Genomic DNA, 26719 nt, shown 5'->3' on the forward strand with positions numbered 1-26719 from the left:
CCAAATGGACTTAACAGATATTTATAGAATATTCTATCCTAAAACAAAAGGATATACCTTCTTCTCCCACCTCATGGTACTTTCTCCAAAATTGACCATATAATCAGGCACAAAACAGCCCTCAACAGATACAGAAAGATAAAAATAATCCCATGCGTCCTGTCAGATCACCATGGGCTAAAGCTGGTCTTCAAGAACAATAAGGAAAGAACGCCCACATATACATGGAAGTTGAACAATGCTCTACTCAATGATAACCTGGTCAAGGAAGAAATAAAGAAATTAAAGACGTCTTAGAATTTAATGAAAATGAAGGTAAAAGAGACCCAAACTTATGGGACACAATGAAAGCTGTGCTAAGAGGAAAACTCATAGCTCTGAGTGCCTGCAGAAAGAAACAGGAGAGAGCATATTATCAGCAGCTTGACAGCACACCTAAAAGCTCTAGAACAAAAAGAAGCAAATACACCCAGGAGGAGTAGAAGGCAGGAAATAATCAAACTCAGAGCTGAAATCAACCAAGTAGAAACAAAAAGGACCATAGAAAGAATCAACAGAACCAAAAGCTGGTTCTTTGAGAAAATCAACAAGAAATAAACCCTTAGCCAGACTAATCAAAGGACACAGAGAGTGTGTCCAAATTAACAAAATCAGAAATGAAAAGGGGAACATAACAACAGAATCAGAGGAAATTCAAAAAATCATCAGACCCTACTACAAAAGCCTATATTCAACAAAACTTGAAAATCTGGAGGAAATGGACAATTTCCTAGTCAGATACCAGGTACACAAGTTAAATCGGGAACAGATAAACCATTTAAACAAACCCATAACTCCCAAAGTTATACCTAAACCACACAATGACCCTATAAAGAAAGAAAACTTCAGACCAATTGCCCTTATGAATATTGACTCAAAAATACTCCATAAAATTCTTCCAAGCTGAATCCAAGAACACATCAAAACAATCATCCATCATGATCAAGTAGGCTTCATCCCAGGTATGCAGGGATGGTTTAATATATGGAAAACCATCAACGTAATCCACTATATAAACAAATTGAAAGGTAAAAACCACATGATCATTTCATTATATGCTGAGAAAGCATTTGACAAAATCAGGGACTAGACACTCTCTCCCTGTTTATTCAATATAGTTTTTGAAGTCCTGGCAGAGCAATCAGACAACAAAAGGACATCAAAGGGATACAGATTGGAAAGGAAGAAGTCAAAATATCACTATTTGCTGATGATTGATTGTATATTTAAGTGATCCCAAAATTTCCACCAGAGAACTACTAAAACTGATAAATACCTTCAGCAAAGTGGCTGGGTATAAAATTAAGTCAAATAAATCAGTAGCCTTCCTCTACACAAAAGAGAAACAAGCCGAGAAAGAAATTAGGGAAATGACACCCTTCATAATAGTCCCAAATAATATAAAATACCTCAGTGTGACTTTAACCAAGCAAGTGAAAGATCTGTATGATAAGAACTTCAAGTCTCTGAAGAAAGAAATTGAAGATCTCCGAAGATGGAAAGATCTCCCATGCTCATGGATTGGCAGGATTATTATAGTAAAAATGGCCATTTTACCAAAAGCGATCTGCAGATTCAATGCAATCGCCATCAAAATTCCAATCCAACTCTTCAGAGAGTTAGAACAATTTGCAAATTCATCTGGAATAACAAAAAACCCAGGATAGCAAAAACTATCCTCAACAATAAAAGGACTTCTGGGGGAATCACTATCCCTGAACTCAAGCAGTATTATATAGCAATAGTGATAAAAACTGTATGGTATTGGTACAGAGACAGGCAGATAGACCAGTGGAATATAACTAAAGACCCAGAAATGAACCCACACACCTATGGTCACTTGATTTTTGACAAAGGAGCCAAAACCATCCAATGGAAAAAAGATAGCATTTTCAGCAAATGGTGCTGGTTCAACTGGAGGTCAGCATGTAGAAGAAGGCAGATCGATCCATTCTTATCACCCTGTACAAAGCTTAAGTCCAAGAGGATCAAGGACCTCCACATCAACCACATATACTCAAACTAATAGAAGAAAAAGTGGGGAAGAATCTCGAACACATGGGCACTGGAGAAAATTTCCTGAACTAAACACCAATGGCTTATGCTCTAAGACCAAGAATCGACAAATGAGATCTCATAAAACTTCAAACCTTCTGTAAGGCAAAGGGCTCTGTTGTTAGGACAAAATGTCAACCAACAGATTAAGAAAAGATCTTTACCAATCCTACAACTGATAGAGCGCTTATATCCAAAATATACAAAGAACTCACGAAGTTAGACTGCAGGGAGACAAAAACCCTATTAAAAATGGGGTTCAGGGGGTTGGGTTGGGGATTTAGCTCAGTGGTAGAGCGCTTGCCTAGCAAGCGCAAGGCCCTGGGTTCGGTCCCCAGCTCCGAAAAAAAGAAAAAAGAAAAAAAATGGGGTTCAGAGCTAAACAAAGAATTCACAGCTAAGGAATGTCGAATGGCTGAGAAGCACCTAAAGAAATGTTCAACATCTTTAGTCATTAGGGAAATGCAAATCAAAACAACCCTGAGATTCCACCTCCCACCAGTCAGAATGGCTAAGATCAAAAACTCAGGTGACAGCAGATGCTGGTGACGATGTGGAGAAAGAGGAACACTCCTCCATTGTTGGTGGGATTGCAGCCTGGTACAACCATTCTGGAAATCAGTCTGGAGGTTTCTCAGAAAATTGGACTTGTACCACCTGAGGACCCAGCTATACCTCTCTTGGGCATATTCCCAAAAGATGCTCCAACATATAACAAAGACACATGCTCCACTATGTTCATAGCAGCCTTATTTATAATAGCCCGAAGCTGGAAACAACCCAGATGCCCTTCAACAGAGGAATGGATACAGAAAATGTGGTACATCTACACAATGGAATACCTACTCAGCTATCAAAAACAATGACCTCATGAAATTCAAAGGCAAATGGATAGAACTGGAAAATATCTTCCTGAGTGAGGTAACCCTATCACAGAAAAACACACATGGTATGAACTCATTGATAAGTGGATATTAGCCCAAATGCTTTAATTACCCTAGATGCACAGAACAAATGAAACTCAAGAAGGATGACCAAAATGCGAATGCTTCACTCCTTCTTTAAAAGGGGAAGGAGGATACCTTTGGGCAGGAATAGGGAGGCAAAGTTTAGAACAGAGGCAGAAGGAACACCCATTCAGAGCATGCCCCACATGTGGCCCATACATATACAACCACCCAGTTAGATACAATGGATGAAGCAAAGAAGTGCAGGCCAACATGAACTGGATGTGGATCTCTCCTGAGAGACACACCCAGAATACAGCAAATATATAGGCGAATGCCATCAGCAAACCACTCAACTGAGAACGGGACCACTGTTGAAGAAATCAGAGAAAGGACTGAAAGAGCTGAAGGGGATTGAGACCCCATATGAACAACAATGCCAACCAACCAGAGCCTCCAGGTGCTAATCCACTACCCAAAGACTATACATGGACTGACCCTGGGCTCCAACTGCATAGGAAGCAATGAATAGCCTAGTAAGAGCACCAGTGGAAGGGGAAGCCCTTGGTCCTGCCAAGACTGAACCCCCAATGAATGGGATTGTTGGGCGGAGGGCGGTAATGGGGAGAAGGATGGAGAGGGGAACACCCATATAGAAGGGGAGGGTGAGGAGTTAGGTGGATGCTGGCCTGGAAACCGGGAAAGGAAATAACATTTCCCAATTTAATAAAGATGGAAAAAAAACTTTTAGAGAGAAAAAAGAAAACAAGGGAAAGAAAAATCATAGATAGTACTTTCCTAAAGTATCAAGAAATAACAAATCAATTAACAATTGACTTAAAAGGTTGGGGATTTAGCTCGGTGGTAGAGCACTTACCTAGCAAGCGCAAGTCCCTGGGTTCGGTCCCCAGCTCCAAAAAAAAAAAAAAAAAAAAAAACAATTGACTTAAAAAGTACCTCCAGAAATTATACACAGGAAGGTCAATAGATTCCTATCATTTTACTTGAATAAAAATCCATATGGAGAAAGGCTAGTAGTTAGGATATTGTGAGAGAAGAAGAAATGTCTCCTAGTATTGTCTTTTGGAAAGGTTAGGAGGATTGAAAAAGAAAATCTTAAAATGAATACTGATCTCAAAATCACTCGGGGGTTGGGGATTTAGCTCAGTGGTAGAGTGCTTGCCTAGTAAGCGCAAGGCCCTGGGTTCGGTCCTCAACTCCGAAAAAAAAAGAAAAAAAAAATCACTCATTCTGAGGAGATTCCAAATGGGGACTATGTAGAGCCCTGGAAAAAGACAAGAACCTCTGAATTAGAAGAAGAGTGTGTGTGTGTGTGTGTGTGTGTGTGTGTGTGTGTGTGTGTGTGTGTGTATGTGTAATTTTTAAGAGATTAAAAATAAAAATTAACAACTTTCAAAAATGAATACTTTTTCATAATACGATAATTTTCTATCATAATAAACAAAAATGTCATATATGAAAGTGTGAAAAAATTATAAAGATGCTATAAGGAAAGAGGAGATTTAGGGCAGAGTGATTGGGAAACTCCAAAAGTGATCTTTTCTCTGAATACAGAGAACCACAGCCAAAGAAAAGTCCATTATCTGAGTCTCAAACTAGACTGACTCATGGACCAAGAGTGAACTTTGAAGATAGGTCATAGAACTTGAAGAGGGGAATATCTGGACCAATTTGTTCTGGCTCTAGTAAAGATTCCCTGGATGTACCTAGATTAAACAAGTTTACAGTTTGATGTTCCCAGAATCATTACCCACAGCTTCAAATAATGTTTTTCATCCTGCAAGCCCTTCTGGGAGAGCAAAGCAGAGAGAAGAAATCCGGGTAAACGCAGAAGCAGGGCCCTACATTCGTGGGTGGGGTTTGGCAGCATATTTCCATTGAAGAGGATAAGAGACCAAAATAAAGAATTTGAAATGTAAATCATACCAACTATGGAACAGGTCTCAAAAGCAATTAGCCTAAATTAGAACAGGCAGTGAGACAACTCCAGGAAACAAATCTGCAAGGATAGGATTCAGATGGCTTCCAGGTAATTGGAGATTCTAAAAAGAACAGCTATATCATAGTAGAAATAGCATCTATTCCAAATAGTGGATAAATTGTGTGAGAATCTGGCAGTGATCTTAGGTAGAAGAATGCATTTCTTTCCCCAATGAAGCATATGATTAGTCTCAGCATAAACAGAACCCAAAAATGACAATCGAGTGATATGAATAAATGGGGCTAAATTCCAATCAATGTAAAGAAAGGAACTCTGAACCTTAACCATTTGTTACTTTACTGCTGTTATATCTGAGCTCTGAAAGGGGAAGAGGAATCTTAGCATATCACCTGGCTTAACAGTGAACTAACAGTATCTTCCTAGTCAACGTATTACATAAGGATATAGTGTTTATCAGCTTATCAAAACCTAACAAAAAATATCATCAAACCTAAGGATGTGACAATATGAATGAAAAAGACAGGAAGAGTAGAGCAGGGGTTGGGTTTTTCTGGGTTGACAGAGCAAACAGAAATTTCAGTACAAAATTGTGGGAAGTTTGGTTAAGTGGGGAGTTGCCTAGTGCGAACTAAGTGTTCCTGTTTCAAAATAGATCTCTCAGTGTGAAGGGAATAAGTCAGGAAATACTGAGTAGGGACGTAAGTAGCATCAAAAGAAGTGTGAACTTGCTTTAAGAATGATGACCTGTGGGAAAACAGGAGAGTTACAATATTCACACATGAAATTGCCACTTTGTTTTTGTTAAGAAACCCATCATAATGTTTTGTTGTCGTTGCTCTTGTTACTTAGAGTTTAAATCTTATTCTATCACCTTGATTATATATTTTGAAAAATAACATTAAACACAAATTCACTGGAAATGGGCAAGATTTTTTTCACAATCATCAAGCAAGGGTTAATAAGTAGAAACAAATATCTTTTCCTACCCTGAAACTAATTTGAGAACATTTTCAATTTTTTATTAAATACTCTAATGTGACCATGGTGAATACCAGATATTTTAGGAAAAACACATAAATGAAATTTTTATAATAAGGGGTTTGGAAGAGGAACTAATAACCCTACCAGCTATTAAAATATATAATTATCAATCAATTTAGAAATGAAATAGAATGATGGGAAAAGAATAGAAAAGTAATGGAACCATAACTATATGAGTAGACAATGTATGATAAATGATATTCCAAGTTAGTGAAGAAAAGATGGATTCACTCAATTACCTTGTTCCCAATCAACTGATTACCTATTGTAAAGAAAGAATAAAACTTAATCCCTGTCTTGCTACGTGTTTCATAATAAATATGATTTTAACTGGTCCAGAGGCTGTCTCAGATTTGACATATTCAATACAATAAACTATAAAATGATTGCATAATGCCATGGATGAATGCATACCTAATATTGCAGTGAACAAGGAAGGAATGCCAATTACAACATATAGAGATTTTAAAGTTACATTTTCAGATACCACGTATAGTAGCTTTGCTATGTTTTTCGGGCATGTTAAGCAAGCTTTCCCATCATGCTGGCTTCCTAGCTTTCCGCTGTATTTCTCCAATACACCATCTGTTTCATTCTCTGCATTCGTGGTCACGTTCATTTTCTTCTAATTTGTTTGTAAATGTGTTAGGAGAAGGAACCGTGCTCACTCATCTCAGTTCCAGTGCATCAAACCTCCATGACCCACTACTGATCTTTTTTGGAACACATCAGACACCTCCAGGTGCATGGGCCTTAACCACAAATTTTGAGTGAGAGGATTTGACCTTTGGTCTCATCTTTTAAGCTCCAACGTACACACAAATCTTATTTGACCATAAGCTTTTGTTCTCAGACATAATAGATGCACTTCCAAGTGGCTTTTTCAGAAATCAAGGGTTTTTTCTCAAGACCCTCAAAAGAATAGCAGTGTAACCCCACTCTCCTGGCCTCACTGTCCCACAGCAATGGGTTACAGTCCTGCAGTTCCATGTTCCTGGATATTGGCAGAAGTTAGTGTAGTATATGTAAAAATATAGATTGGTTTATGACCAAGACCCTTCAAAGGTAGACCTAGATTTTTGGTCTCAAAATTCCAGGAAAGCTATCTGTTAGGCTTAATTACTAGCTATTTTAGAAAGCCACATCCAATATAATTTGTGTTGCTTTTGTGGACATTGTGACAACTTTGCTGTTGGGTCTGGAATGTACATAAGCTTTCTCGCTGGCAGAAACTTTGTGGGGAAAATACAGCAATCAGATTTTTTTATGTGAATTGTCTTTGAAATGTATGTTGCTTATATGTAATAAATATTCAACAGGAAAAAATAATTGCCCTCAACGATAAAGCTGACACTTTTATTAAGTAAATGATACTTCATTTTTGAGTGAAAACAAAGGTTTTCAGAGGATGTCCTGCTCTCATGCTGCCCAACCAGGAGAGTGTTTCAGTGTCGCTGGAAATGCTGGGACTCAATTACCAATAGCAACATACTTCATATTTCCATGAACAAATAAATCCTTTGTAAGATAATGGACTTAGACAAAACAAACTTAAGAGAAATACTCCACAGTGAACAGAGGATAAGTAGGGAAACCATTAGGCCCTAGAAGATTCATTTAATATGGGATGGCAAGCCTGAGGACCTGAGTTCAATCCCTGTGACCCACATGCTAGAAGGAGAGACTCCTCCTAGGAGTTATCCTATGACCTCCAGATGCACACCAAAGTGCACGCACCCCTATACACCAACACAATAAATATATATACATAGTGTGGCCTTAAAGCTTCTTTTAAGAATTGTTTCTTATTCAAATGTGCCTACTGTCTTCTGAGCATTAAAGTTCACAGTTTGGGAAAAAGCTCTTTTGTTCATGGCAAGGAAATACTCTGAGATGCCAAGTGTGATTTGGCCTAAAAGTGGCAGACGCCAGATTCCCTGAATGCAGGGGAATCACACCTGGCCACTACTTCCTACGAGCATTAAAAAATTGTTAGAATGAATTTGACCCAATCTTGTACCATCTTTGAGTCTGATTATTTAAAAAGAAAAGGCCAGAGTAGATTACCTATAAAGTCCCTTAACTTTGGAATCCTGTCAGTCAGGGTTTTATCTTGACTTCAGGACATCTGTCTATTATCTTGGACTTCAGTTCTTAAAACCTTAATATCCTATTTATGATTTCTTCTGAAGACTCTAAAAGCATTTATAAAAAGTTGTCTTTTTCCAGACATGATCATAAAGTCTTATTTCAAAGCATTTACTGACCACTGATATGTATAGGACGAATAGTCATATACCTAACTAGAAAGATTTTTCCAAACAAAACAGCCAAAGTTCTGTGCTAGGAGGATAAGCCTTAAGCAAGACTGGCTTTCTTGGAATGTTCTAGTGTTTAAATCTCCACCTCTTCTGCAATCTGGCCTTAAATATATATATATATATATATATATATATATATATATATATATATATAATAATGTCTTTGTCATGTTCCCAGCCTTTCGTGTATACCTTAGAAATTTTTTTTAATAAATCATATGCTCCTGATGTGGTGGCTGAAATCATTTGATAAATAGATACTATGCAAACAAAATCAAGGTTATTCTCTTATGTGCTTTAGACAGTGTAATCCCCCTTCTAAAATGATACATTTGTATTAGAACATTGGGAAACTTAAATAATCTGTTGGGAATGATAAAAAAGACTTGTTGAAAAGGAAAAAAATAAACTCTGTATAAACAAAAGTAGAAAATTTTTCGTTTCTCATAGTATTTACCCTGAACAAAGAGAATATTAACTAAAAGTAATTAGGTTTTGAAGCTGAAGAGTTTGACATAACCCTTAGTCCTTTGTTCTCTGCTCTCTCCCATGTTGCGTAAGTTATTTTCCCTTGAATGATCTGAAGAGAATCAATAATACCAACAATAAAGCCCTCAGCTGCTGAATATCAGAAGCTAATTTTATTTTATTTTTCACATTTAGGGTTTTTTTGGGGGCGGAAGGGGAAGATTGGGTTGTCTTGTTTTGTTTTGTCTGTGAACTACATGCGTGTGCAGTGCCCTAGTAGCCAAAAAGAGCAGCGAATCCCCTGTATTGGAGTTAGAGAGTTGTGTGTTCTGCCATGTGGTTCAAGTAATTGAATCTGGGTCGCCTGCAAGAACAGCTGCAGCTTTTAACCTCTGAGTCATCTCTTCAGCCCTTCGTAGGCTAATTTAATTGCTTTCATGTGTAACTTAGACTATGCATCAGTAGAGTATGTACGTGACCCTCCTTTTTTTTTTTTCTTGTGTAGGCATTTATGTCCATGTTCCAGATCCTCACCCAGGAAGGATGGGTGGATGTGATGGACCAGACTCTGAATGCTGTGGGGCATATGTGGGCTCCACTGGTTGCCATCTATTTCATCCTCTACCATCTCTTTGCAACGCTGGTGAGTTTATCATTTCTCTTAAGTTATCCTTGAAACTCATAATGGGATGAGCATTGCCAGAGATTTGATGTATTGTCAATTTTAAAGTAAGAGTCGATGGAAAACTGCAAAGCCATCCCATTGGATGAGAGCCCTTCCTTCTGAGTGCTATAAATCAAATGACTTCTTGAGGATTATGTTTCTGTTTTGTTAAATGAGAACCGCATAGTTCCTCTCGGGTACATGTGTTTGTATGAGGGAATTCAGAACAAAGCAAAATGAAAACCTCATAGTCACACAGCAATTTAACAAACCCCCACACTCAACACAGTCACATCCAGAGATCACACTTGAACTGCATTATGGCTGTACTTTTTAGCATGTAGCAATCTTCTCTTCAATTTCACTACATCATCTTCACAGATATAATTAAACAGGGACAGCAGCTGGAGACCTCGGGGCGCAGTCAGTTAATTAGAAATCTACAGTGTTTCTGTACTGTGCGTAGGGCAGCAAAGCACAGGAGAGACAAGAACATGCACACCTGGAACTATTCTGAAAGGCAAGAAAGCAGAATACAAAAATTCAGGCAAGACTGGTTTCTATCAGTCACACAGATTGCAAATTGTTCTTTTCAATCACAGAAGATAAACAAAAGCCAGGGAAGGGAGCTATGAGATGCTGCTTCTATTACCCTGAATGAATGATCCCCATGCCTTCCTGTGAGGAAGAAACGAGCATTTCTACATCAGTGACTTGTTCCTGTTTAATATTATTCTCTAATATTATGGCAACAGTTATAAGTCAGGGCCCATATGTTACTCTTTTGGGGGGGTGGGAATGAATAAAATAAAATTTACTCCCATGATTTATGGCTTTATGATATTTGTTTTGATCTTCTATACAATCAGATAAGGAAATCTTATCAAGTGGTTGATAATGAAATCGAGGCTCAGAGGAGTTTAGGAATTTGCCCAATACCACTCTAAGAATGAATGGTGGTCAGAATATTCCTACCTCTATCTGGTCTTGAAAGCTTGTGCCTGCTTGTTGCTCCCTTATGTAATTTGAAAGTTGCCATAGAGCATGTCAAAATAAAGCTTGACCTCAAGAAAATACTCACTCAAATAAAACAAATTACTTATCACCTCTAATGTCCTTCCTATTCTAAATGCTTATTAATTGAATAAGCACCTGAGAAGTTATGTGTGATAACTTAGAAGTAGACTCTACTATAGAGAAAGACTTTCAAAACTAAGACATGCCCACCAAAACAAACATGCTTGGTTAAGTAGTGTAAAGCCATGGGTTCAAATGGAAGAATGATATGGAAACGGCCTTGACATTGCTTACATTGTTTACTCTGTATGTGTATTCTCAAGACGTAAGAACACTGGACAGTGGGTATGGGGCCTGGCTTCCAGAGCTGATGTATAGCTGTGCTGGGATGTGTGCCTTGTTTATAGGACTTTTTGTACCCTTCCTTCCAGCAAGTTTATATCTCTGTCACTTATTCACTTATCAGTTATCCACTCATCCATTCACTAATGGGTTTTACTAATGTCTAGTAAGCATCTATCATGTTTTTAAATCACTTTGGCACTAGAGTAGCTTGAAAACTATTGATGAATTAATTATTTTCTCACTAGGATAATGCAACCGTTTGCTATCCTCATTGCAGATTATCAGACTCAGACATGAATTTGAGTAAGTCAGAGTCATGAAGGGTAAAAGCCAAGAGAAACTGTATCCAACCTGGTACATTACCCAGGAAAGTAATTTTTTAAATAAAATTGTACAAGGATCACTTATAAAATGATTGACAGTATCTAGAACTTCTACATAGCCTTCTTGGGAAACCTACAAATTTTTAAGTGACTCAATTATTGCATTAATTATTTTTACTTTAGCACATTCAAGGATTCATGGCCTTTAAAATGTTTGGAAATCAACCTAAAAAAACTATGTTTAATTTTATCCCTTCCACTGCTGATTTATGTGTGTGCCTGAAACACACATTGCCATTTTCATTATAGTTTTAAATTTTTTAAGTTAAAAACTAAGCATTGAAGTCATTTGCTATTTTATTGGCAATTTTTGAAGTCTATAAAACAATGAAGAATGGAAAAGGCTTTGTGTCAACAAAAAGCAGTTTTGTAAATACGGTGCAGACACGAGCATGAAGCTGGAGTTCAGAGACAGGTTAGTGACTAGTAGTCACTAGAAATGAGACTTTTAATGTATCAGTTAACTTCATTGTTATACTAGGTCATACCTGAAAGTAATCACAATAATGCCTAATTCAAGCATTTCAGAAAGTTCCATGTGTATTTAGCTAACTTTGCATTCCAGGAGAGTCTTTGACCAAGGGCAAGATTCTTTCTATTTTAGAATGATTGAAACAAAAAAACAAAAGTGTCTTTAAATAATGAAATGCTGATTTACCATAATATACATTTATCAAAATATATATTGTGTTAAATTCAATGACCTTAAATATTTTGTATTGTAAAGTTAGAGGATTATTATTAATATATTTTAGTTTATAGGGCCCTGTTCCACATGTACTGGCAGCCATCCCTGACTATCATATACCATGCTGAAAGCAAAACTATATGTGGTCATGTGTTCTTGTCCTGACATGTCATTAATATAAATGATTCTATCAAGCTCAGTATATTTTCTGCAATGGCATTTGTTGCTAATATCTTTATCTTAACATGTGTAAAGCTATTACATCATTATAATGTATAGTCAATATTAGTTCATTGCTGTATTAGTCTCATTCCCTGATGGTAGCTGCACTTGTTTTCCAAAGGCTAAGGTTTAAGTGCCACATTGCATCAGCACATTGTGTGCACTCACATGAGACTTTCTCGAGGATATGTTCCCAGCTGTAGATCTTGCCCAAGTAGCTCTAGACCAGGAATCTACCAAGTCATATAACAAATCTGGTTTACCATCCAGATTTGTACAACCTATGAGTCACAAATGGTTTCAGCATCTTGACATGATTATGTCATAAGACCCTTGAGGTTGCTTTATGGTCAAAAGCTGAATTTACTGCATGAGAAAAGTGGTAGACCCCTGCTCTAAAGGAAGACCATAATTATTTATTCTCTGAAGAACACTGGCTCAGAATTCCTGTGCACTTGCACAATCATTTATGCTTGATATTGTATAATTTTTAAAACCTGTTTTGATACTCTTATGAGTGGATGTATTGTTTTGCCTCAGCATGCATTTTTCCATTTTGATAACTATTAGGTGAACATTCCCTGCATGATCATTTTCCATCTTCTCAGTGCCTTCCCCAACATTTGCTTTACATGATTTTTGTTTTTAAGAATTAGATTGCCATTTCTATCTTCGTAAGTAGAAGGTACATGTCTTTGGGATTTTAGCCTCTTAGCAACGGCATTTGTTGCAAATTTATTTTCTTTGATGTTTTTTCCAATTTGCCTATGATTTCTTTTGACACATTATACTATGACTAAAATACTCATTTTTGAAATATAACCTATGTTTATTTTTATTGGATATTTTTATTTACGTTTCAAATGGTATCCCCTTTCCTAGTTTCCCATCCATAAACCCCCTATCCCATCCCCCCTCTCCCTTCTTCTATGAGGGTGTTCCCCCACCCAACCACTCACCCCTTCCTGTCTCCCCACCCTAACATTCCCCTACACCGGAGGGATCCAGCCTCAGCAGGACCAAGGGCTTCTCCTCCCATTTGTGCCCCAAAAGGCCATCCTCTGCTACATATACAGCAGGAGATATGGCTCTGTCCATGTGTACTCTTTGGATGCTGATTTAGTTCCTAGGAGCTCTGGTTGATTGGTATTGTTGTTCTTGTAGGGTTGCCAACCCCTTCAGCTTGTTCAATCCTGTCTCTAACTCCTCTAATAAGGACCCCATTCTCAGTTCAATGGTTGACTGATGGCATTCACCTCTGTATTTGTCATGATCTTACAGAGCCTCTCAGGAGACAGTTACATAAGGCTCCTGTCAGCATGCACTTGTTGGCATCAGCAATATTATTTGAATTTGATAGCTGTATGTATATGGGCTGGATCCCCAAGTGGGGCAGGTTCTGAATGGCCATTCCTTCAGTCTCTGCTCCAAACTTTGTCTCTTTATCTCCTCCTATGAATATTTATGTCCCCCATTTTAAGAGGGACTGAAGCATCTGCACTTTGGTTATCCTTCTTGAGTTTCATGTGGTATATGGATTGTTTCTTGGGTAACCCAAGCTTTTGGGCTAATATCCACTTATCAGTGAGTGCATACCATGTGTGGCTTCTGGGATTGGGTTACCTCACTCGGAATAATCTTTTCTAGTTCCATCCATTTGCCTATGAATTTCATGAAGTAGTTTTTGATACTGAGTAGTACTCCATTGTGTAAATATACCACATTTTCTGTATCCATTCCTCTGTTGAAGGGCATGTGGGTTTTTCCATCTTCTGGCTATTATAAATAAGGCTGCTAGGAACATAGTGGAGCATGTGTCCTTGTTATATGTTGGAGAATCTTTTGGGTATATGTCCAAGAGTAGAAGAGCTGAGTCTTCAGGTAGTACTATGTCCAATTTTCTGAGGAACCTCCAGACATTTCCAAGTGGCTGTATAGCTTGAAATCCCACCAACAATGGAGGAATGTTAATCTTTCTCCACATCCTGGCCAGCATCTGCTGTCACCTGAGTTTTTTATCTTAGCCATTCTGACTGGTATGAGGTGGAATCTCAGGGTTGTTTCAATATGCATTTCCCTAATGACTAAGGATGTTGAACATTTCTTTAGGTGCTTCTCAGCCATTCAATATTCCTCAGCTGAGACTTCTTTGTTTAGCTCTGAACCCCATTTTTAATAGGGTTATTTGATTCTCTGGGTTATAACATCTTGATTACTTTGTATAAATTGGATATTAGCCCTATAACAGATGTAGGATTGGTGAAGATCTTTTGCCAATCTGTTGGTTGCCATTGTGTCCTAATGACAATGTCCTTTGCCTTACAGAAGCTTTGCAATTTTTTGAAGTCCCATTTTTGACTCTTGATCTTAGAGCATAAGCCATTAGTGTTCTATTCACAAAAATTTCCCCAGTGCCCATGTGTTTGAGGCACTTCCCCACTATTCTTCTATTTGTTTGAGTGTATTTGGTTTTATATGGAGGTCCTTGATCCATTTGGACTTGAGCTTTGTACAGGGCAATTAGAATGGATTGATTTACATTCTTCTAAATGCTGACCTCCAATTGAACCATCACCATTTCTTGAAAATGCTATCTTTTTTTCCACTGGATTGTTTTAGCTCCTTTGTCAAAGATCAAGTGACCATAGGTGTGTGGGTTCATTTCTGGGTCTTCAATTCTATTCCATTGAACTATCTGCCTGTCTCTGTACAAATACCATACAGTTTTTAATCACTATTGCTCTGTAATACAACTCCAGGTCAGGTATGGTGATTCCTCCAGAAGTTCTTTTATTGTTTAGGATAGTTTTTTGCCATCCTGGGCTTTTTGTTATTCCAAATGAATTTGCAAATTGCTCTGTCTAACTCCATGAAGAATTGAGTTAATTTAGTGAAAGAAAACAGTCTCTGTTCCTAAATTATAAACAAAATTTGCAATTATAATTACCCCCAAATCTTACTTGGTCCAGTAACTTCCTCCATCTTAAAGAGACTTTGCTTAAGACACGGTCAGCCATTATTTTTTATTATCTGAATACCCCTGAAGTGACGATCACTAATGTATTAGGGTATTTTTGGGTTAGCCATGATTTGCTTAGCATGCTTTTACTAAACCTCTTCAATTATGTATAAGACGAACAAAATGGGAACTATCCTTTTTATTGGATATTTCTTATTTACATTTCAAATGTTATTCCTTTTCCCGGTTTCCCGGCCATAAGTCCCCTCTCCCATCCTTCTCCCCTTCTTCTATAAGGATGTTCCCCCTCCACAAATATCCCCCTTCCTGACCCTCCCCCCAACATTTCCCTGCACTGGGGGTCCAGCCTTGGCAGGACCAAATGTTTCTCCTCCCATTGGTGCCCAACAAGGCCATCCTCTGCCACATATGCAGCTGGAGCCATGGATCAGTCTATATATAGTCTTCAGGTAGTGGTTTAGTCCCAGGGAGCTCTGCTTGGTTGGTATTGTTGTTCTTATGGGATCACAAGCCCCTTCAGCTCCTTCAATCCTGTCTCTAATTCCTCCAACAGGACCCTGTTCTCAGTTCAATGGTTTGCTGCTAGCATTACCTCTGTATTTGACATGCTCTGTCTGAGCCTCTCAGGAGACAGCTATATCAGGCTCCTGTCAGCATGCACTTCTTAGCTTCATCAATATTATCTAGTTTTGGAATACAGGCACCAAAATGGGAAATATTTTAACCAAAACTAGTTAGTCTTTCCAACTACTTAGAAATTAATACTGGTAAACACAAACACATCAACAAACATTTAAGGCCTGTCAACATGTCATTCAAAGACTGTGTAAAGACACGCTAACCAGTTCCTTGCTATATGTCAGTACCCACATGGTCAACTTTAGCCTCCTTGGTTCTTCCATATCAACCTCACGTGAAATTTTTCATATGTAGCCATTAAATATCCTAGTGATAGTTATTAATTCATTAGTAATTTTCAGAGAGAGTTTTAGTTCTCAGATCAAAATAGCAACATGTGCATAGGGGTGGTGGGCCTGCATAATAGAGAAAAGTGTTATAAACCCTGTGTTTCGCAGATATTTCTGTGGGTTTGAGCTTATGTTAAAAATATTTTTTTCTTCTAGTTAATATTTTTAAAAAGCAACTTAACTCAATTTTGAAGGAAAGTTGACAAAAAATGTACAAACTCTAATGAGTAATTAGGTTTTTAGTCTATGCTGATTACTCATGCCACCACCCTGGAGAGTTCTTGAACCAGCTTTCTCAGAGACAGGCATATACAAGGTAGAGAAAAAAATAAAATTTTGGCTGCAGCTAGTTCTGGAATAGCAGCAGGCCTGGACATTGCATGCTCCTGGGGACATCAATTTGTCTGCTCACAATGACAATCAAGCTCCAGTGTACAGCAAAAGCATATTCATCACTATTATCTATTGTTCCTTCAAACACTCTCTTCTGCCAGGTATGTGTTCAATATTTCTGCCCAAAGCGGTGCAGTTTGTCATGTGCTTGTTGAATTTATCTTTTCACCCATTTTTGCTGGTGATTTGGGGATAAGGACCATGGAAAATTTAAACAGTTGAAAAGACTTTCTTGTTCCACCCCTTTATTTTTTTTTCTTTTCTCCTTTATTATTGTCTCAAAAGAAAGCCCTGTGGTGTGAATACTGAAAGGAGAGAAAACATAATTAAGCCTTCATTGTGGATGGTCTTTTCGTTACCTTTGAAGTGCTGAAATTAACACAGCAATCTCTTGATTTTGCCTTCGTGGCAGCAGCTTGCTGTGAATAGTCATGTTTTGCTAACAGAGATGTGCATTTGAAAGTGTAAATTAAATGATTTAAAAGTGCGTCTGTGTTGAATGTGTCCCATTTTACACTGCTCTGATTACATTTGACTGTTTTTTGACCCATATAAAAAGTGAAATTGTTTTATACTACAAATGGCCAGAAAGCTCAGGATAGAGTGGTTATAAATGCTAAAAGAAGAGAGCAAACACAAGATGTGAGGTGCTTATCTGTTTCCTGCTATGTTTCTGTTATCTACAGAAAACGATAAATAAGGCCAACAAATGTCACCTTAAGTAAAGAATTAAGAGATTAATGGTGAAATTTCAGTCAAAGAGCCATCTTTACATTATATGGACACAGTAAAATTAAATAGAAAAAAAATGAAAAGAGACTGTGGAAATATGTTTAGAATGGATCATAGAGTAGTACAAGGTAGACTTAAAGAAAGGTGAAACATGTTGCTACCGTGACGGATGTCTCAACCAAGTCAATCCATTCCAGTAATATGTCTGGCCTCTTTTAAAAAGAAGCTGTAAAATTTGGCATCTGTATCATGCTACCTCAAACATGAGTCTAATATATAAACATTGGTGTAAGAACTACATTGTAAGCAGGGCTACTCTCATCATTTATTTGGATTTGCCTGAAATATAGTATGTGTACATGGAAGAAAAGCAAGCTTATCTGCCATAAGCGTATCAAACTTAGTAATTGTATAAATTTATAAAATAAATGAATAAATTTAGCAAATGCTACCAAATCATTGGCTCAGGTGATTCCATAGAAAATGTCTAGCTTAAAACATATCTGGACTCTAAGAAGTAGAACAAAGAGATTAAAAAAAAAGATTCGTAAGGGATGGAACAGACAACTGGGAGACACTTGGTCAGAACTAAACCCAGAATATCATTTTAAATATCTACTAAGCAGGAGGCTCAAAATTCCACCAGTATGTTGTGCCCTTCTGTTGGTGTCTGGGGATCTTGATCAGGTTTGTTTTGTCAGTTAAATAATTAAGAGGCAGAAAATATCTCAAGGCAAAAGGGTCTCAGCATAGAATATCTCAGATGGAGCGGTTAGGTTTAGCAAGTGAAGAAAGGTTTTAAATAGGGGTGAGAACACACACACACACACACACACACAGAGAGAGAGAGAGAGAGAGAGAGAGAGAGAGAGAGAGAGAGAGAGAGAGACCTATGCACACACCATGTATAAGACAGAGCAGATAGAATCAGTCTAGAATCTTAACTAGTAAGAAAACACATTCGCATATGCATACTCATATAGTCAAGTGCGTGTGTGCATGTACTGATACACACTCACTTACTCCAAGGCACACAGAAAGACCCTTTGCAAAGCAGAGGAGAATTTGTAAAGATTCTGGCCTCTACTGAAGGGCTGAGGTTTTAAGTCTTAAGGAGTGCTACAATAGGGTTCTCTTCCCTTTAATTTAGGATTGGTCAGCTTAAGGGAAAACAGGGGCAGGTCCATAGCTTTGGGTAAACATATCCTTAAGCTTGGGGAAGGGGATCTACTAGCAGGAGGAAAAACCTGTCAAGCCTTTGTCTCTCTTAGAAAGGTGAAGAAGTCAAAATTGCCATCTGCTTCTAGTTGTAGTTCTATTCCTTTTTTTTTATCTTTATTAACTTGAGTATTTCTTATTTACATATCGATTTTTATTCCCCTTCCCGGTTTCCGGGCCAACATCCCCCTAACCCCTCACCCTCCCTTTCTATATGGGCTTCCTCTCCCCATCCTTCCCCTATTACCGCCCTCCCCCCAACAATCACGTTCACTGGGGGTTCAGTCTTGGCAGGACCAAGGGCTTCCCCTTCCACTGGTGCTCTTACTAGGCTATTCATTGCTACCTATGTGGTTGGAGCCCAGGGTCAGTCCATGTATAGTCTTTGGGTAGTGGAAAACTTAGTCCCTGGAAGTTCTATTCCTCTTGGTGTGATTGTCAGCAATCTAACTCCTAGGCCCCATATCCAGAAAATTCAGGCTTACAGACCTCAAGACATGATATGTAACATTTTCTATACTAAAGCTGTAGGTAATAATAATAATAATAATAATAATAATAATAATAATAATAAAGCCTATGTTGGGAATGAGCATTGTAATTTAAGGAGATAAAGAATTGGATATGCAAGACTAGAGAAATGATGGCTCTGTGGTGAGGAGCAGTAATTTCCAGAGAACCCAGGTTCAGTTTCCTCCACATTATGGCTCACAAATATCTACAATTCTAGTTCTAGGGGATCTAATATCCTTTTCTGGAGTCCTTCTACACTGGATACATGTGCCATGTACAAAGACATAGGCAAAACACCAAACACATACAAAATCTTTAAAAAAACAAAACCAAACACCTAAAATATCATGTTATTCTCTGCCGTTTCATAAAAAATTCTGATTTGTACTATGTTTGTAGTGGGCATAAAATAAAGGGGTTTATATGTTAAGCCAGTCAACTGTTCCATGGCCCTCTAGACACTACGATGTATATTGCTGCAGTCAAATACTGTGGGCATGTTTAGACATGCAACCAACCAATCAATAAAATCTTGTATGTATGTGAATTTCTTGATTTTAAAGAACCCAGTAAGCAGCATTCTGATGAAAATGCGTGTGTATTTTAGCGAAATCCTACAGAAAATGAAATGATATTGCATAATGAACCTTAGTATCCCTGCTATTACACCTTAATTTTTTTAAAGTGACCCAATATTATAAACCATGTTCTAAACTGAAGTATTATTTGCCTCTAAAGTCACAAAACAAAGCTGATAATTCAGGCTTCGAAACATGTTTTCTGTACAAAAAGAAGATCTTGTGGCTCCAGGTTGTAAATCCCCATAAAAAATTCTTATTTTATCAGTGAGCAGTTTTACACAGTTCTGTGTGTCACATCTAACTAACATCTATGGCAAACATTTAATACAGCATGCTCATCAAGTTTAGAAAGTAGACGTTGAAAGAAAGGCATAAGCAGAGGTATGGATGTGATGAACCCTGGTTGCCAACGAACATTACCTCAACTTTCTGTAACAATAAAGCAAGCAGAAATCCCAAGAACCTAGCAATGTTCTTGCTTTTAGAATTAGGACCTGCATTCCCAGGACTTCCAATTCCTTGTGCTGGGAAGTGGCTGACACCCAGGCCAGCCTGTTCCCTCCTTCCACTTCCAACCTGGGCTTATAGGAAAATGATGTATTGTTGACAAGGTAAATGAAACATGATGGAAAGCCTGCTGCCAGCTTCCCCTCACTTCAATTTCTTCATCCCAGTGGTTATTGTCACCTTATTAGAGTCTGAGAAAAGAACCATAAAGCAATTCTCACATTCTTGCCACAAGCTGCAGGCTCATCTTGGTTTCCTGAACTTTCAGTCTCTGTTCCAAAGATACCATTCTCAGTCCAGACTTTCCTCATTTCTCATCCTGAGTGATCAGAATGAGACCTCTACACCAGGAACGAAAGCCCACATGGAAACAAAGCTGAGCTTTAGAAGAAGCCTAGGCTTGACACAACCCTGGATTTCCTTTCTACTATTCACTAGGTTTTTTTTTTCCCCCTTTGACAACAGAGTGTTATGCTCATTGAACACACCTGAATTTCCCAAGATCTTTGATGAATGAAATTAAGCTTCAGGATAACTTAAAGCAAATTTTGACTTTCTTTCACTAGTCTTTTAACTTTGCTGCTAACAATCTCTCCCAACATTGCTCTCAATCCTGTATGTTTGGGGTTTTCTATTGCCAAGTCTTATCGGTCATTTTCCTGGGAAACCCAAAGATTTTGCTGGAAGAGACTTGCCATCCACACTAAAATCAACCTTAGGTCTGTAAGGAGAAAGAACCCACACACCCAGTATATCCTGGCTCTGCTGTTCTAAGGAAATTTTTTTCTCTAACAAGACCATGTGAAATATAATGTTTATTTTTCAAACAAGATAATATTTGGTATCTAAACTCCCTTTGTCAAACTGCATTCACAGTCTCAACCAGTACCATCTGCATTAGATGTGTTAAACACAAAAATAAGTAACAACAAGATCCCCACACTTCTGAAAGAAAAGTTTGAATAGAGATGAAACTATGATTATCACTTCCTGGTGGTGATAACCTTTCCCTGCATTCCCTGACCTTAGCCTGTGCCACTCGTGGGATTGCCAGCCTCAGCCCAGATGCTACTCTCTCCTCCCTAGCATCTTTGAAGGGAAATAACCTGGAGGAATCTCCTCCAGAATAAGCATGTGCTCCTCAGACTCCTGGAATGGCTTTGTCACATTCCTTTCCTGTCAAAGTCACCTTGGTATTTCAGCACCTTTGAGCATATCCTTGGGGCCCTCCTTAGTTAACATTGACTTAGAATGTTAACTAAGATGCCCTTTGCCCATCTATGCCGGTGGGCTTTCAGGAACCTACATTTTCAGCTAGTACAGCACTACATTATGATATGCAAATAACTTTTCATCTCTGGTGTCAGTCTTCAGCCTTGCACTTCTGTTCCAGTTTTCTAGACTTCAACCTGAATTATTTCATGGGTAAAAGGACATTCTCTCGGACACAGGAAAGAAGAGGAATTTTGCCTTAAAAAGCAAGAGGTATCCATCAATGTATTAGGATAAACAAAACCTGGCTGCACATTTTGCCTGAATTGTGGAGGGGCATGTTGTTAAGGGTCATACATGGACCATCTACAGCTGGGCAGTGTTGGAATCATACCTATGAAGTAAAGATAGAGACAAGTTCTAAGACAAAGAATAAGTCTCCCTTGTTTCTCCAAGGATGGTAGAACTTCTAAACTGTACTGTGAGTTGTATGCTCCCTGATCCTGTCAAACTGCACCTCCTGAATATTACTTCATGTGCTGATAAGCTGGTTTGAAATATTTGAAGTACATACCCTGAACAAAAAGAAATAAAAACAATAGCCCTCAAAGTTTTGGAAAAGGGGGCCTTTGCAGATATAATTAAATTAAGGATGTAGGATAAAATCCTCCTGAATTGTCTGAGTAGATCTCAAATTCAGTAAGTAATAATAATTAATAATCATTACTATTATTATTCTGTTATTAATTATTATTATGTTGGAGAGAAACTCTAAAGGGTAAGAAAAAGGAGAAAGAGGGGCCCTTATGAGATGGAATTGGAAATCGATGCTCTAAGAAAAAACAAGTTGATGGCCTGGAGGCATCAGAAGCTGCAAGAGAAAAGGAAGGATCCTTTCCTAGAAGCAATGGAAGACATATGCTCCTGTTGCAGGCTACCCCGTAGACCTCTGGTCTCTAGGATGGTGACAGAAAAAAATTTCCACGTGGAAGGCACCAAGTGTATGCATTTTGCCTCAGTAGCTCTGAGAAACAACACAGAAGATATCTCTAGGAGCCAAAATTCAGCAGGAGCTGAAGTGATGTCTGCACTGGCAGATCAAAAACCCAGATCAAAAATGCAGATACCCCCACCTCTGCAAACAAGCATCACCAGTACTCCGTATAGGAGATGGAGAAGGCCTTGTGTAGCTCAGGATGGACTGGGTGCCAGGTGATGTGACCTTAGATCACTCCTGAAGAAATGAAGCATATATTCTAACATAACAGACCCCAAGAATTGAATTGCATTGATATAACAATACTACATTTTCATTCATCAATAGAAACAAAAAGACTATTATCTCACCAAACTTACTCCTTGAAAAGCCAAGAGAATTTATTTCCATATATCTACGTATTTTTAATCTAGATCACTCATCTAATTTTTTGGTAGAGATTAAATGAGAGGAAACAGTAGCTGTACTTTGTTGACCTAATAATATTATAGCCATAGCAAATAAATGCACAGAAAACTCTAGTGACTGCTTCAGGATAAGTAAAGGATAGCACCTGCTTCTGAACCCAGGCCTCACCTGAACCACAATATTCTCACCTATGTAGGTGTTAACTGTACCTTCTGGATTCAGTTGTAAACTCCATCTGAACAATATTGCATCTGAATCCCAACTACACCGTGTCTGATACATTCCTGGAATCCCCTGAACTGTTTAGCAAACTGTAATCTAATAGGATAACAATAACATCATTTTACTTCAATACCCTCCATCTGGACAGTGCTAGAGAAATAATTAAATCTTCTAAGCTGCCAGCCTCTCCAGAAAGGTGGTAGAGGGAAAAAAATAAAAAAACAAGAAAAAAATAGTTTTATTCTTGAAGAAGCATTGAGCCTAAGCCATGGTTGGACTTCAGGTAATCTAGTAGGCACAATACCACATACACATTCCAGTGATAGAAATAGGCATGTTTTAAAAAGACTTGACAGTGATATTTGATGAATATAGTTCATATAAATCTTACCTGGTGACTGACTTTCAAGGCTGGGACTGGTTGTCTGTATCAGGAGGCCTTCATGGAATAACTTAGAATGTGGAAGTGGCTACAGGGAAAGATTAATTCCCTTGAGCCATAGTTTTTTCATCACCAGTGTCACAGGAAAAGAACTAAACGTGGAGTGAACTGGGGGATGCCCAGTTTAGAACAACTCTCAAGTGAGGCTATCCTAAATGACTGGGGTAGACCAGAAACTGCAACATCAGGAAACTCCTCTGTTCTGGACCACTCTGAACTGCCTTCAAGTTCTGCTAGGCTCTTAAAGATGAGGCTCCAATGAGGAAGCAGGGGGGCAGCTAATCATCTCTTCTCACAACCTTCCCCCTTGCTATCCATTTATTAAACCTGGGACAAAGCAAGCCGATCAGTTCTGCACAGCAATCTCTCTGGTACAATAACTCACAACTCAGCTTCCTCAGCTTTCATGCAATTTGGTTCAAGTATCAAATATTAAGAAATGTCAATGACTTCTTCAGAGGGCAATTGAAAAGGAAGAATGCAAATTAGGACTGAAAACAAAAAATGAACCAAACATGGAACCTTCAGGGATTCCAGGCGAAAAAAATGACTAGAAATTAAAATATTTTAAATGCTATTGTATGTTTGCCTTTGTCCTTTCCCATGTTTACTTATTCCAAAGATGGATTTTTATTTTTTTTAGTGTCAGAAATATCTCAAAGCATATAAAAGGGGAAATTTCCATTGCTACACAAAGACAGACATTATTGCCACGCTAAATTATGTAGTCTGAACATCTTCTCTTTAACTCCTTTTTCTATGTTGCTGGATTTTTACCATATATACTCCTATTATTATAGTGGAAACATTTTTGTTACCATAAAACTTCATGAGTTGTTACTCAATACTATATAGTAAATTATCTACATGCTGGGAGCTTACTAACAAAGAAACTTACTGTCTTTAACAATTTCTCTCAGTTGGGAACTGGAACAAGCTTGGTTGGCTGTGTTTCAGTGTCTCCTTTGATAAAGTCAAAATGTCTTCTGGGGCTATGGTCACCTTGAAGAATTGAGCATTTGCCTCCAAGACAGGTCTCTCATAAAAGTATTGGAAAGTTCCTTGCTGGCTGCAAACAAGAAGTCTCAGTTCACCAGCAGATGGGATTGTTCATGACACTTCCCTTATACTTGGCACATGGCTTCCACTTGAGCTACACTGATTCAAGAGAGTAGAGTAAAATCGACTTTGTTATTGCCTCTTTTCTGAAACCTTCTGGTTCCTTATTCAATGTGTGAGACTACAGCACACGTCATTTGCTGCTAACAGCAATGTTATGGGACACCTTGAAGACTCCTTGCCACCATGGAAATCTTTAATATGGATCTGAATTTAATCATTGAACTCTTTGTAATTGTATTAGCTTCTTATACAAGTTTAGATGTCATTCCCGAGATCTCATTGTTATAAGTAACCACCCAATTAGCACCTTTGCATATTATGTTACCTTTAATCATTAATCCAGATAATTTTTTCTGGCTAGTTTCAGAGATGGGATCATTAAATTAAAACAATCATAACTTCCTTATTAACTTCCTTCCTGAAGTAATTAACATTTTTATCATTTATGTGACTTTTGTATTTCCTGTCCTGTGTTTGTGACATACACTTTAAAGTGTCTATGCAATGAGTCACCGTGCATATATATAATTTTCAACTGATGAATCTTTTTCAAGTATCTTTTAGGTAGATATTATATATCATATTCATATTATATATGAAATTTTGATACCTGTAGCATGTGGGTGTTTTCATTGTTATTTAACCATTTTATAGATCCTCCTGAGTTTGTTTGTTGCTGTTATTTTGGACAACTTAGAACTTGATGAAGATCTAAAGAAGCTCAAACAAGTAAGTGATATGTGGGAGTTGAAACGTAGAGATTAAACCTCATTCACAGTGATGTTAACTTTGGACTATCAAAGCAAAACATTAATAGAAAATTTTGAGACAGTGTCAGTTAAAAATCTGCCTTTTTAAATTAATCTCCTGTATAGTATCAAGGGATATTTTCCTATTATTCTATAAATATCCTTAGGCAAGTTTCATAATATTATTTTGAGTAAAAGTAAGATGGACATAGTTTAAGAAACTGGATTTGGAGATCAGTTTTCTTCTATTCAATGAAGGTTGTTTAGAAATCAAAATCCCCAAGGCCACACTGCCATATTGCATATGTATGTGCAATGATTGTCCCTTCATCATAAAAGCATATTTAAAAGCAACTTGTCTGACTTCTAGACACTAAAAGAACATCCAGTCTGGGTGTCCAAAGTGATTATTCAAAATTAAAGAAGATAAATATGTATCTTGTTATATCTAAAACCACACTGCATCGGGGCAGAAAAAAGGTATCCAAAAATGGAAACAGGAATGAATAAAGGTTATGTTATCCATGACAGACAGATTAGCTAACTAGCTAGACCCATAGTTCTCTTGCATGAAGAATTGTTTGCTTGCCCGGAGTGTTTTGCTTTATTGAGAAATAAAAGGAGGGGGCACATTTGTAGAATATTTTTTTGGACATGCTCACACATTGCAAGAAGAAGAAAAATTTAACAATAAGACCCAAGACTCTTAAGTAAACCTTTGGAATGGTGTAAAGGCTCTTACACATTCAGAATTTTCAATTCTTGCCTATTTGGCAAAAGATAAAACAACATAACCTATTAAATTTTTATTTTTTAATATCGTCTAATGGTCTAATTTAATTTTAACATATTATTCTCATCTCCAAAGCCACTGATTTCACCAAGAGTATCCATAAAGGTTGAAAAACATATTTATCTGCAAGACCCCTGCTCTGTCCAAACCCAGGAAGGTTTTAAGCTCCATAGTGTCCTGAGCTATGCAGGCAAATGAATCTGTGGTGAGGGTCATTTCCACTGATCTTTTCAATGTGTGCTTTAGGGAAAATGCTCTTCAAGTGAATGTTAGGATGTTATTCTATGCTAGTGATGTGAAATGTTTCATCTGATTCTTTTGTAGAAAAAATATATTATGTGTGACCTCAACAGCAAAACTATCACATACATAATTTGATAATACCAATAAAAAACCTGCTGCTTTCCAAATCTGGCATTTATATGTGGATTTTCCTGTGTGTCATATTCATCATTCATAGATCTTGAATATATTTTATATACTCCCACCAAAATTGTAGACATAAAATGAACACCATTTAATTTTTTTCTAACTGATCTACTACAAGATTTAGTGCAGGATTAAGCAGTCACTAAATAAGTAAAATACCAAGTAATTTCAGCCTGAATTTGCAAAATACCTTTAAAAAATTTTTAAAATTACTTAGCACAAATTTTTGGAACCTTTGACCCCAAACCTAAATGCATTTTGCAATGATGGTATTTTGAGTGTTTTAATTTGTACACATAT

The 26719-nt window shown here is 37.6% G+C and overlaps 1 protein-coding gene across 1 annotated transcript in view; it reads left to right on the forward strand.

The window, feature by feature from the left end:
- Nalcn (sodium leak channel, non-selective) overlaps window positions 1-26719 on the forward strand; it is a 317042-nt gene that overhangs the window by 189308 nt on the left and 101015 nt on the right. The window contains exons 14-15 of the mRNA XM_032917213.1: window positions 9340-9477; window positions 25103-25177. Of these exons, the coding sequence (XP_032773104.1) occupies window positions 9340-9477; window positions 25103-25177 (213 nt within the window). The remainder of the gene's footprint in view (window positions 1-9339; window positions 9478-25102; window positions 25178-26719) is intronic.

The sequence above is a fragment of the Rattus rattus genome, chromosome 12 (assembly GCF_011064425.1).
Source record: "Rattus rattus isolate New Zealand chromosome 12, Rrattus_CSIRO_v1, whole genome shotgun sequence".
NCBI classification, from domain to species: Eukaryota; Metazoa; Chordata; class Mammalia; order Rodentia; family Muridae; genus Rattus; species Rattus rattus.